Genomic DNA, 12,651 nt, shown 5'->3' with positions numbered 1-12,651 from the left:
CTTTCTAAATGATACCTTCAGCAGCTGTTTTGTGATATAAAATGTCAAGCCCGAAGTCAGAAGAGGACCATGAATTCTGCAAATTCACTGAGATCACTGCCAAAACTCTTCATTAAGAGTCTCCTCTCGTTTCCCTGATAGATAATTTTGTCAAAATAAAGTAGTGTAACATGTAGTGAGAGCCAAATCTTGTTTCCCCCTTACTAGTTATGAGCTGTAGAAAGTTACTTACTTGTGCCTCAATTATCTATCTCAGCTGTGAGATGGGGGTAATAAAAGTTCCTACCATGATACAGTTGTTGTGAAAATGACAATATATGTGGCTGGTACAACGTAGTAAGTATTCATAAATACTAGCCTTTATTACTCTTTTCAGAGGGCTACTGCGAGGATCACATGAGATAATAACTCCTGTGACAGGGGTTATGAATCCGTAAAGACTATCTTAATGGCAGAATTCTCCCTTTCTTTTCCTTGTCTCTTAAACGGAACACAGAACTCTGGGCTATTCGAGGAGAGGCGCCAGGCCAAGCGCAGTCTCAAAGCGGTCATTGTCGTCGCACCGCCCCTCCCCCGCCCGGAGCCCATCTCCATGGCAACGCGGGGCTTCGCCTCTCCCCGCCTCCTGGGACCCGCAGACCGGAAGCAGTCCGTGCCGGGGGCTTCTGGGAAACGGCTTGTGAGCGGCGTTTCTGCGTCTGCTTTGGACAGCGAAGCTGCTGCGGATCCCGAGTCGGAGGTTTGCGAGAGAATGGGGGGAAGGGCGTGAGGGGGACGCTGGGCTAAGGGGCTGCAGTCCTTTTGGTAGTAGACAGAAAAGAAGCCTGGCGGGATCTTCCTCGGCTTGCCGGGAGGCGCGGACAGGCCGCTGTCTCCGTATACAGCAGTTGGGGGGCTGGTAGAGGTAGATGGAAAGCCGGATTGGGCTTTCAGTACCATCGGAGAGTCCTCCATCCCTTGTGTCCTCCGCGACCCTCGCCTTTCCCCCCTCCCCCCTCGGCCGGTTTTGTTCTATTTCGAGGCCTGGCGTCTCGCGGAGGGTTCTGGGACTCATTTTGGGCGGAGGTGGGAGGGGGCGGGCCTTGCGCGGGGGCTGTCGGGGCTTGTAGTTCCGCCGGACGCGGGCGGAAGTACCGTGGCCCCGACGTTGTTGGGGCAGTGTGGCCTTCGGTCATCCGAAATCCGCCGAGGCCCTGACGTTGTTGGGGCAGTGTGGCCTTCCGTCATCCGAAATCCGCCGTTGCTAGTGCGGCGAAGAGGGGCTGGGGGACGTCGGGGCGGGGTTTGCAGCGGAACTCTGCCGGAGTGAGGCGAGGAGATCACCTGGGACTCGGCTCCCCGCCCAAACACTAGGGATCGCGGGCCTGCCCACCTTGTACCTCGTTCACGGCCCAAGGGCCGGCTGCAGTAAGAGAACGTAAAAGGAAGATAAATTTCTTTTCTATAGAATGATTGAGGCTTTGATAAGGTAGGATCCTGGAATAGGAACCAACTCATCTGCTGGCTAAACCCTATTTAGAAGGCCGCCACACTCCAGGGTACTTAATTAAACCTGTCTGCATTACTTGTCTGTGATAAGGTCTTTTGTGATAACTAGACTTGTGAGGGTTACAAGAAGTTTTTTGAAACCATTGGTTTTCAGATTCTGGCCCTCAGTAGATACATTGAGTAGCTGCGTGGTTCATTCCTAGTATGTGTTGTAAACAATGGCATGGGCATGACTGTGCAAATACAAGGAAAGGATCAGAAATAGCACAAGATTTCCCTGAAGGTAGAAGCTGGGGAAACAGTGAGTCATCCAGTGAGCGATGATGACTCTGGGCCACTGCAAGAAGTTAAGATGTTATGAGAGTACCTTTTATTCACTGAGTTTGCTGTGATTAATGCCGGTCATTACAGATTTAAATGTAGTTCTGGGGGTGGTGAGTGGCTGAATATTTGCATTGCGTGGCATCTAGTGGTTAGTTTTTTCAGTATTGATCTGTTACTGAGCAAGTGGATATTTTTTCATATATATTTTGAGTTCAGGGCGTTCTTAAAAAATATTTCTGAACTCTTAACCATTAAAAAATATTTTGTTAAGAAAATTTTAAGCAGATAACAGTAAAGCAGTCCCTGCTTTTGAGTTGACCTACGGGTGTCCTGAGTTGCAAAGAATGTGTTCCAGGGTCAAATGCATTTAGAAAACATCTGAGTTGGACTGGTTCTTACTTGGATTCTTTTGATTAACGAAATAAGGTTTGTTGATTTAGTGGGTCACAGGTTGGCAAACTTTTTCTAAAGGGCCAGGTAGTAAATATTAGGTTTTTCAGACTATGTAGTGTTTGTTGAAACTGTTCAACTCTATCATTGTAGTGTGAACTGTCAGCAAATACATAGAATTATTTATGGACGCAAACATTTTAATTTTGTATTATTTTCACATGTCATGAAGTATTCTGTGGTTTTTTTTCAACCATGTAAAAATGTGAAAACTATTCTTAGTACAAACATTGTACAAAAATAGGCAACAAGCCACGTTTGGCTGTGAGCTGTAGTTTGCCAACTTCTGGTGTAGGTTATTGATTGGAATTTTTAATCTGGTAAGAAAAACAAATATCTTTTACTTCCTTTATCAGCACATGTTCAGATTCTTAGGATATTTGGTAGTTGACATATTTTTTTTTCCTTGTGCCTCAGGAGAGCCTGTGAAGAAACCGGTATTTCCCTGAGGCCTGTATCCTGCCTTGATTGACTTTTCTTGAAGTATTATAAATCAGGATGTCTGCACAGTCCGTGGAAGAAGATTCGATACTTATAATCCCAAATCCAGATGAAGAGGAAAAAATACTGAGAGTGAAGTTGGAGGAGGATCCTGATGGTGAAGAGGGATCGAGCATCCCCTGGAACCATCTTCCTGATCCAGAGGTTTTCAGACAGCGATTCAGGCAGTTTGGATACCAGGATTCACCTGGGCCCCGTGAAGCTGTGAGCCAGCTTCGAGAACTTTGCCGTCTATGGCTCAGGCCAGAGACACACACAAAAGAACAAATCTTGGAGCTGGTAGTGCTGGAGCAGTTTGTTGCCATCCTGCCCAAGGAACTGCAGACCTGGGTTCGAGAGCATCATCCGGAGAACGGAGAGGAGGCAGTGACAGTGCTGGAGGATTTAGAGAGTGAGCTAGATGACCCTGGACAGCCGGTGAGTCTGCTTGTGTCACTCTCCTGGGGCAGAAGCACTGGCATAGCAGTAGGCAGGGCTGCTGAGTTCATTCCACTCAACTAAGTTAGAATTATGTGTATTCCTCCCGCCCCTGCACTGCTCCCCTCTGGCTATGCTTTGTCATATAGACCACTGCACTATATGTTTTGTATGGGTTCTCTTACGTCTTTTTAATTCTGAATCTCATCAGATTCCTTCTCAGCTGAGCCAGACTTTATTTTTTCCAGGTTTCTCTCCGTCGACGAAAACGGGAAGTTCTAGTAGAGGAGATAGTATCTCAAGAAGAAGCTCAGGGATTACCAAATTCTGAGCTGGATGCTGTGGAGAACCAGCTCAAGTGGGCATCCTGGGAGCTCCATTCCTTAAGGCACTGTGGTGAGGACCAAATTTCAAGTGGGCTAGAGGGTGAAAGAGAGTGTGGGCTTTTTGTCCAGAACTCTTTGGACAAAAGGGGATAGGGAATAATCACCTTAACCTAATTTTGTACACATAGACAGACTATGTATACACAGTCAACAATTGATTTGTGGACCCTCAGGTCTTTTAATCTTAGATATTAACGTCATCATCCTTTTCTTCCCTTTTACCTCTTTCTTGAAGATCTCCCCATTTCAGATTGGCATTTGCCTTATGTTGAGCCAGCACCCACCTGTAGATGAGGTCCCTCTGTTTCAGTATTGTTTACTTGCCATCTGTTTCACATCCTTTCAATCTCCTGCCTAATCCTATTGGTATAATAAGCTTAGATGAAGCCTCTTCAAATCTACCTATTCTTTTTGTAGCCACCACTGAAGTCTTTTCTAAATTTTTAGCCATTTTTTTTTTCTCTAACATCCTGCCTAGAGTCTTTTTTTTTCTAAGAAGCATCTTTTGTAGAAATGGTATTTGGGTAAAACTCTTCACCTTTTCTAAGTATTTATGCAAAAGTAGGCTCCATAGCTAAAATAGGCTTTAAGTATAGAAGAATTAAATAAAGAGCTCAGATTTACAATAAATCGCTTAAAACTAGTCTTTGCAGTATATTGGCAGTTGACACCACATACTTAGTATACTTTGATACAACCTAGTATATTCCTAAAACTGCTGGATTCTTTTTCATATTTGTTTTTGAGATTGCTTTGGGAATCTTTCCTTGAGGTAGTTGTAGGTAACGCTGGTGTGTGCCACAGATGGAGTCTCATCAGGTTTTCTTCCCATCTGAGGGGACTCTTGAGAGGGGGAGAGAGGAGAGGGAGAGGGAGAGCGAGATCCCAGTGCTCGTGAACCAGAACTGATGGGGTGGGGCTGACGTCTGCTGAAAACCGTTAGTTTTACATGTTTCATGGGACATTGTGTCTGGAATGAAATTTGAGAACCACTATCCTTGGTCATTGGAGGTGGCATTTTCTTGGGTAGAAAATTTCTCCCCTGCCTGAATTTTAGAATAATTTTCCCTCGCTTGTAAATAGCTTCATTTCAGCAGTCTAGTCTTTATGACGCTTGGGAACTTATTTCTGTGCCATTTGTGTCCACATAACTTTAACACTTGCTTCTCCGTTGTTCATGTCTCCAGGCCTCCCTGACCCCCTGCAACCCTTCAGTCTTTCTGTTAGTCTTCTCTCTTGACTTTATCCCTTTCTTCATCATTTATTATAGACTTGCTCACTGTTTATTTTCTAATTGTTGCTGCTCACCCTGTAGTAACTGTTTGTACTCTTACAGGCTGGAAGTTTCAGGACAGTCTTTAAATATACTGTGTCCTGCGGGTGGGTGATAGTACCTCATGTTGGTAATTAATTCAGGCTTTTGTTTCACTAGACTTATCTAACTGAGGCTTAAAAATAATAACTCACCTAACTAAGTACCACGGCAAATAGCAAGTAGGGTATTTTACAGGAAAACTTTCATTTACTAAGGGCCTGTTAAATGTAAGTGTCATGTCCTGAGTTAAGAATACCCTCAGCTCCTATTACCCTCAGTCTCTTATTACGACATCTTCTGGGTTCTGCTCTTAGTGTAGTGTTGGCCGTGACCTGCCTTATCTTGCTCATTTCAGAAATAGTCACTTTTTGACAGATCACTTATTATTTACACCATCATGATTTGGTGTAATTTCTCCTTTTCTCAAAGCAAAAGAATATTACAAGGATTTCCCAACGGGCAATTTTTATATTTCTTATGAAATTTCATCCAGACCTAGCTGCAGCACTTTGTCTAACAATCATATAGAATCTGCCACATCTTTCTGCCCTTTGTTTTCTGACGAGTGTTGTAAAGCACACTTGCTTATGTTACTGCTTTTATTCAGATATAACATTTTAGTTCTTCATTATGGGAGCATGCCATTTCCCCCTTAGCCTCAGAATCAGTCATTTAATTTCCTTTTTTGGAGTAGGCAACCTTAACACTGGTTTTCAGGTTGCTGTTTATAGATGAATGGAAGCTCTTTACTTTTAGTTCACATTTACTAAAGTTTTCTTCAGGTCTCTCTCTTCCCTCCCAGAATAGGAAATGAGTGATATTTACATTATTTACATTTTGTCTCTATTTCAGATGATGATGGTAGGACTGAAAATGGAGCTCTAGCTCCAAAGCAGGAGATTCCTTCAGCGGTAGAATCTCACGAAGTTCCGGGCACTCTCAATATAGGTGTTCCTCAGATTTTTAAGTATGGAGAAGCCTGTTTCCCCAAGGGCAGATTTGAAAGAAAAAGAAACCCCTCTCGAAAGAAACAACATATATGTGATGAATGTGGAAAACACTTCAGTCAGGGCTCGGCCCTCATTCTCCATCAAAGAATCCACAGCGGGGAGAAACCCTACGGATGTGTTGAATGTGGGAAAGCGTTCAGCAGAAGTTCTATCCTCGTGCAGCACCAGAGAGTCCATACTGGAGAGAAACCCTACAAATGTCTTGAATGTGGAAAAGCCTTTAGCCAGAATTCTGGGCTGATTAATCATCAGAGAATCCATACTGGGGAGAAACCTTATGAATGCGTTCAGTGTGGGAAATCTTACAGTCAGAGCTCAAATCTTTTTAGACATCAGCGAAGACACAATGCAGAAAAACTTCTGAATGTTGTGAAAGTTTAAGAAATTACAAAAAAAAATCAGCACTCAGGTCTTTTTCTTCAGAAATGAAGACAAAATTAAAAACATGAAATGATACATAATAGTTTTATTTCCCTATATAGACGGTTAGAAAATCCACTGGGAAATGTAGAAAATCTTCACCCACCATTATTTTATTTTACCGTGAAAGAAATGATATCATACCTGCCTAGAAACTGAAATTTTAAACTTAATTCAGGTGTTAATGCCTAAATCTTCCATGTGATGTTTATATTCTTATTATTTTTCCAAATAATGAACTACCTGATTCTTTGTCCCTTAAAAGTTTCTTTTTTAGACAGACATTGTTTCTGTGTTGATCATTGAAATGTCTTTGCAAGGATACATTCCCTTCTACATTAAAAGGCAACGTAGGAATTATAAAATCTGAAAACCTAAACCCTTTTTTAAAAACGTACCCTTCTGCTTCCTTTTACCTAACTCGGATATGCATTCAGAAAATAGAAGATAAAGGATGACCAAAAGCCTCAAAGTAAAATGAGCCTTAAAACTCAGATGAGAAGTGATGGTGATAAAACATCAAAAGTGAATGGGACACCTAGATTGGGGAAGATAAAACAAATATCATGATCCAGGAATTGAAGTATATCAAGAATTTATCTCCATTTAATTATCTGCCTGCAGGAAAACTCAAAACACACTTACCTTGTCTGTAATTTGAAGGCATCCTGCTAATGAGAATGTTCTGTGTTATCGGTAGAAAGTGGACAGTGAACAATAAGCAGTTGTAAACTACAAGAGTAGAAATCTTAACACTAGGGAGGAATTTGTAGTGAACAGCAGTGTTGAAGGGCAAATGTAAACAGAAGGGTAATGGTCTGTCTTGGCTTTTAGAAAACAAGAGACTTGAAGATCTAATTTATTTTGCCTTTCTTTTGGTGAAGGACAGAAATGTCCATGACAGGTGGGCAACAAGTATCAGGTTGGCTGTTTTATTCCTTTGGTACAAAAGGGTTGCACAGCAGGCTAACAGAGCAGCCATGCATTTATTATTAAACATTTTCTACCGACGAGGCACTGTGCTAGATACTGTAACCCTACCATGGGTAGGTAGATGTTTCTTCCACTGTAAATCATCGGGGGTTTGGTCTAAAGCTGTTTCATGTGAGTGAGCTGTTTCCCTCCATCGGAGCAGTCCTGGGGGAGGTCACCTCTGAGATTCCCGGAGCCATAGTCCTCCTACCAGGGTGTTGTCTTTGGGGGAAAGGAAGACTCAGCTCAGAGAGCTGACCAGCTCTCCAGCAATCAGAGGTGAGTCCAAGATACTCCATCATGGTTTGGAGGTTTGTGGGTCTTTTAAAAAAACTAATCAATCTCTAGTAGCATTGAGGTTGTACTTACATGTTAAGTTGAATGGATTGTTCTATTTAAAAAATAATAGGTTATTAACAACTAGTTTATTAACTATCAGAATTGATTGAACTATTTTTTTTAATTTTAAGTCTTAACACATTTTAAAAAATGTATAAAAGTAATACATTGTAGTAGTAGGCTTATATACTCCTTGGCTGAGAATCCCAAGTACTGTGGTTTTACTGTTTAGTGGAAAACTCTGGAAGTTAAAATATAGAATATGAGAAAAGGCTTTTTTATAGTGGGCATTAATTGTGTGGAAAATGACCCATGTGAATAAAAAGATTTCATAGTTCCAGAGATTTTGGTTACATCTGGTGCTTGGATCAAATTTAAAAAATGGAAGGTGAGATTTGCATGAGCCTGTTAAAAAGCATAGTAATAAATGCAAGGCCAGCTGGTGGAAAAGTGAGGCAGAATGGAGCTTGTTTATAGATTTTCTGGTAACAATTAATTATAAGAAATGTGCTTTATAGATTAAGATTTATTGAAGTATAAATATGTAGTAATGATATAATGTATTTTAAGTTATACAAGAAAATGTAGGGACTTTTGTTTGGGTCTTTTTCTCTTTGTGGCTGAGAGGAAACAAGTCAATGTCCAATAAAGCTATAAACTCCTCCGCTCTAAGATAAAATTATCTTGAGTTGATTTATTTATTTATAACTGGCTTCTTTCCAAGTAGGTTTTGAGGTGGCATATTTTTAATACTTCTGCTGAAATGACAGAATTCTTGTATCAGAGTAGGTAAGAAGGGAGCATCCTCTCAGTGGCTAGAATTTCACCCTGTTTTTTAGATCTTACCTCTTTTGCATATATAAAGAAACTTCCCTGTGGTACATTTGTCATAAATGCCAAAGATGTTTGGTATAACGTCAGAGCTTAGAAAAAGCAGTGTCAGACTTGGCAAATACAAGTTTGTCTTGCCAGCTCTGATCCCTGTGTGTTGTTTAGAAAGGATTCTGAGGCGAAGGCAAGGCTCTGGGGGGAAAATGGGCTGGACCCCAAAAGACTGGATTAGGGTGTAAGGGAAAAGGAAGCAGCAGTCTGTCTACTCGTCATCTTCTGTTAGTCCACGTCCCCACTAGACAACTTGATTTAAGATGGCTATTCAGTGATTTATTATTTCGGATATTAATGTATACCCACACAGATAATCCTGGTTAGCAATTCTGGGGGCTGGCCAGCCTCTGATGAAGTGACCTGGCAGTCGCCAAGCAGCGCCATCTGTTTGGTTCTTAAAAGAGCAGTCATTGTTAACGGCACGCAGGCCGCTGATAACTGCCCAATGGCTACTGAGCATTTGCTCATTATTGCTGAATTTCCTGCTGGTTTTCTTGGAGGTTAAACTCCCCACATCCACACCCAGTTGGTATTCACTCGATCGTTGAACAGTATGTTTATCACGTTGATGTGAATTGAAGGGAGGGTTGTGTGGAAAGAATCTGCACTCCAGGCATTGGGTCAGTCGCTATGCCTCTCTCACTTAGATTTGTAGTCAAGGAAAGGGAGATTCATAGATTGTGTGACTTGCATGTGGCCAATTAGAGTTAAAACTCAAATGTAGTTCTGTGAACTTACAGGAATATATATTTTTTCACAGTGTAGTGAGTGATGGCTGTTAAACCTTGATTGATAAATCTGCTTTTTTATGGTTAACAAATTTGGAAGCTTATTAATAAACATATTCATTTGCATTTTCTACAGTACAGAAATGTTAAATGAAAAAGGACATTCCTTTTCACAGTCTACTCAGAAGGAATAATTACTTGGTTTGCTATTCTTCCGGACTTAGGCATATTTAAGCATATTTAAGCAAACGTGTTGATAGTTGACACTTGTGGTTGCTGTGTGCGGGCACTGTTGGAAGCGCTTTACCACGGATTAACTCTTAGCCCTCACAGCAGCCGTATGAGGTAGGTGCCTATCCCCATCTTACACGTACTGCACTGAAACTTGCCTCCCCTCCCACTAGGATGTAGACCTGCTTTTTTTATGGCTACGTACCGTTCCTCTGCACGAATATACTGGAATTTGTTTAACCAACCCCTTCCTGATGGAAAATAAGTTCTTTCCAATTTTTTAATTATGGCTAAAGGCATAGTTATTAACATTCTTACCCATGTATTTTGCTGCCTGTGTGGATATTTCTGTAGGATAAATAGCTAGAAATAGATTTCTTGGGTCAGAGAATGTGCACGTTTAACATTTTGGGAAATATCACCAAAAAGATGGTACCAATTTACAACTCCATCAACTGAGTGCCTGTTTGCCTACACTTCCACCCACCCCGAATCCTTAAATACTTTTAGCATTCTGGTGGGCAGAATTTTTCTTTTTGTTAATAAGGGGGAGCATCTTTTTATGTTTATTGGCCACTTGCATTTCCCATTGTGAACTGCCTTTGCCCATTTTTCTTTTTTTAATTAATAAATGACTACCATCTCATTTTATAAAACTTAAATGATACACAACTAGAAGAGCAGAGAGAGACCCTTTTTTTCCAGTGCTTCCAGTCTCATTCCACTGTCTAGTTTCATATACCTCCATCTAGTTCCCTTTCCATACATTTCCATATGAGTATACATACACATATAAATGCTATTTTTACATAAATAAAATCATGTATATGATTTTTCTGCAGCTTGCCTTTTTTTTTTTTTTTTTTTTTTTTTTTTTTTTTGCGGGGGAGCAGGTGTGTCAGAAACAAATCCTTAGGTCTTTAAATTTCTTTAATGGTTGATTTGAATAGGATCCAGTACTATGAAAATCCCGTTATTTAACTATTCCCTTATTTTGTCTCTTGCTATTACACTGCCAAAGTAAACATCTTCTTCATACATTTTTGTGCATGTGTGTGAATTTCTTTCGGACGGAGTTGTATGAGGTGGATTATTGGGTCAAAGGATGTGCTTCCTGATAGACCCATCTTAGCCTTTCCAAAGGTCTTCATAACTTTTTATTTTCACCAAATGTATGGAAAGTGCTCATTTCCCCACATAGCCTTACCTACACTTAATATTTTTTTTTATCTGATGGGCAAAAGAAGAAAAAATCATTTTGTATTTCCCTGATTAATGGTGAGGATGAGGTTATTTTCATAGTTTATTGGCCATTTTTATCATGGACTGTTTGTTCATATCCTTTACCTATTACAGCTTTTCTATTGGGTTATGTGTGGATATATGTTGTTGGGTCTTTTGTTGTTGTTGTTCAGCATCTCTTTCCCCATCCTCTGGTAACAGAATCCTTATTTATTGTGGGGAACCCGTTCCCTGTGGCTGAGATGAGTACATGACCAGGTCTGGCCTTCCTGAGTCCTTCAGCTTCTTAGCCACAGTGATTAAACAATGGGCATGTAACTCAAGCCAGGCTAACGCGAGCTCTCAACAGAACTTCTGCTGGAACTCTTGGAAAGAAGGCTCTACAGGGATCCCACGAACTAAGGACCGTAAGCCTGAATTTACACCATGTGGAGAGAGTCTGAGGAGAAATTCAGAGGCTAGCAGAAAGGAATGAGAACTAAGTTCCGATGTCATTTTTCTGGAGGCCCTAGATCCAGCTGTGCCTAAAGCCTGCCCTACCTCCGAACTTTAAAGTTTTGTGAGCCAATAAAGTCCCTTTCTTGTTTAAAATAACTGAATTGGGTTTCTGTCCTGATTAATATAGGTTATTTGTATTTTCTTATTGATTTGTAGAAAAGCTTTGTAATTCTAAATTCTAGACTTAACACTTTATGCATTATATAGGTTAATAAAATTAGCATGGCCTTCCATGACTTGGCCTTTGTCAACTTCTGCCATTTGTTACTTCACTCTCTCTATACCACACATAACATTTTACATTCCAACAGTATCTAAACATTGGTGTTGGGGATGTTTGTGGATGAAAAGCTTTTTACACAGTTGTGTCTTTGGCATTTATTTTCCATCCTTTGTACAGATTTATTAACCTGGGACTCAGACTGGGGACTACACTGCCGAGTCTATGCTGTACCCACCTCCACCCATTGCTTTTGGGGCATTCCCCTCAAGCATCCCTTGTACATGACTCTTGAAGCCCCTCCCTATGACCATCATCCCCTGCCACCCCCGAACATCATTCTCTCGGGCCCTCATTTTATTGCCAGGCTTGGGGATTTGAAGTTGTTAATGGCCAAAACTTAGTTGTTAGAATTTATATCCGTTGCTTCTATGTGTGGAAACTACACATGGCAGTAGGGGGAAAAAAAAAACCCATGTTGTATGTCATGTGATGAGTAGTATGGAGAAAATAAATTGGAAAAGAAAAATTCAAGGAGAGAGGAATGATATAAAAAGCGAAGAGATTCTGGAGGACAGATGTTCCACACATGGGAACAGCAAGTGTAAAGAACTTCATGTGGGAGCAGTCCCTGATTTGTTCAAGAAACGGTAAGTGGGTGGAGTCACTGAAGCCAAATAATGAGGTCAAGTAGGTGAAGAAGCCAGGGAATAAATGGGGTAAGGGTGGAGAGTGGGGCCACATCCTGGAAGACCTGGTTAGCTATTGGTAGGACTAGGACTTTGAAAGATGGGAAACCATTTTGGGGCAAAGGTCCTAAGAATAGAACAAAGTGTCCAGTTACCTGTTTTTTTAAATTCTTAAAAATGTTTTTTTTCTGGTGGTTAGAAATAAAAATCACCCCAAAAGTCACCCATGAGTCCACAGTCCTATTAACATTTTAATGTTCTCTATATACCTATATAAATGATCTCTCTATACCTGTCCCCATCTATACCTATTACACCAATATTTGCAACAGGAAGAACAAAGTAGTAAAGTGTCTATAATTTGGTTTGTTAATGCCTTCTTTCCTCTTAACTTTGGATCCCCTGTGCTTCTGCCTGAATCTTCCACTGGATCTAAGCTGTCCTCTCACACTTACTCACTCAAGGCATGTTCCCAACAATCTTCATCTTGCATTCTTGATTTTCCTCTCCTGGATTTTGCTGACTATTATGCTTTG

The 12,651-nt window shown here is 41.0% G+C and overlaps 1 protein-coding gene across 2 annotated transcripts; it reads left to right on the top strand.

Moving 5' to 3' along the window:
- Positions 1-611: 611 nt before the first annotated feature.
- On the top strand, positions 612-11,307 carry ZNF24 (zinc finger protein 24). 2 transcript variants are annotated; one of them, XM_043558602.1, is made up of 4 exons: positions 612-739; positions 2,680-3,180; positions 3,429-3,576; positions 5,734-11,307. In XM_043558602.1, exons 2-4 carry the CDS (start codon positions 2,761-2,763, stop codon positions 6,270-6,272), a joined length of 1,107 nt encoding a protein of 368 aa, XP_043414537.1. In that variant the 5' UTR covers positions 612-739; positions 2,680-2,760; the 3' UTR covers positions 6,273-11,307. The 2 variants fall into 2 exon arrangements, with proteins under 2 accessions (XP_043414537.1, XP_043414538.1); XM_043558603.1 differs by lacking the exon at positions 612-739 and adding an exon at positions 1,141-1,468.
- Positions 11,308-12,651: the final 1,344 nt, after the last annotated feature.

The sequence above is a fragment of the Prionailurus bengalensis genome, chromosome D3 (genome assembly GCF_016509475.1).
Source record: "Prionailurus bengalensis isolate Pbe53 chromosome D3, Fcat_Pben_1.1_paternal_pri, whole genome shotgun sequence".
Lineage (NCBI taxonomy): Eukaryota > Metazoa > Chordata > Mammalia > Carnivora > Felidae > Prionailurus > Prionailurus bengalensis.
This window is presented reverse-complemented; position numbering and strand designations above follow the sequence as displayed.

What these genes read in the sequence shown, in the direction of transcription:
- ZNF24 (XM_043558602.1), top strand. Translation starts at nt 2,761, where the DNA reads ATGTCTGCACAGTCCGTGGAAGAAGATTCGATACTTATAATCCCAAAT. An exon ending in TAGATGACCCTGGACAGCCG is followed by an intron (nt 3,181 to 3,428) that starts GTGAGTCTGCTT and finishes TATTTTTTCCAG; the next exon opens with GTTTCTCTCCGTCGACGAAA. An exon ending in CCATTCCTTAAGGCACTGTG is followed by an intron (nt 3,577 to 5,733) that starts GTGAGGACCAAA and finishes TCTCTATTTCAG; the next exon opens with ATGATGATGGTAGGACTGAA.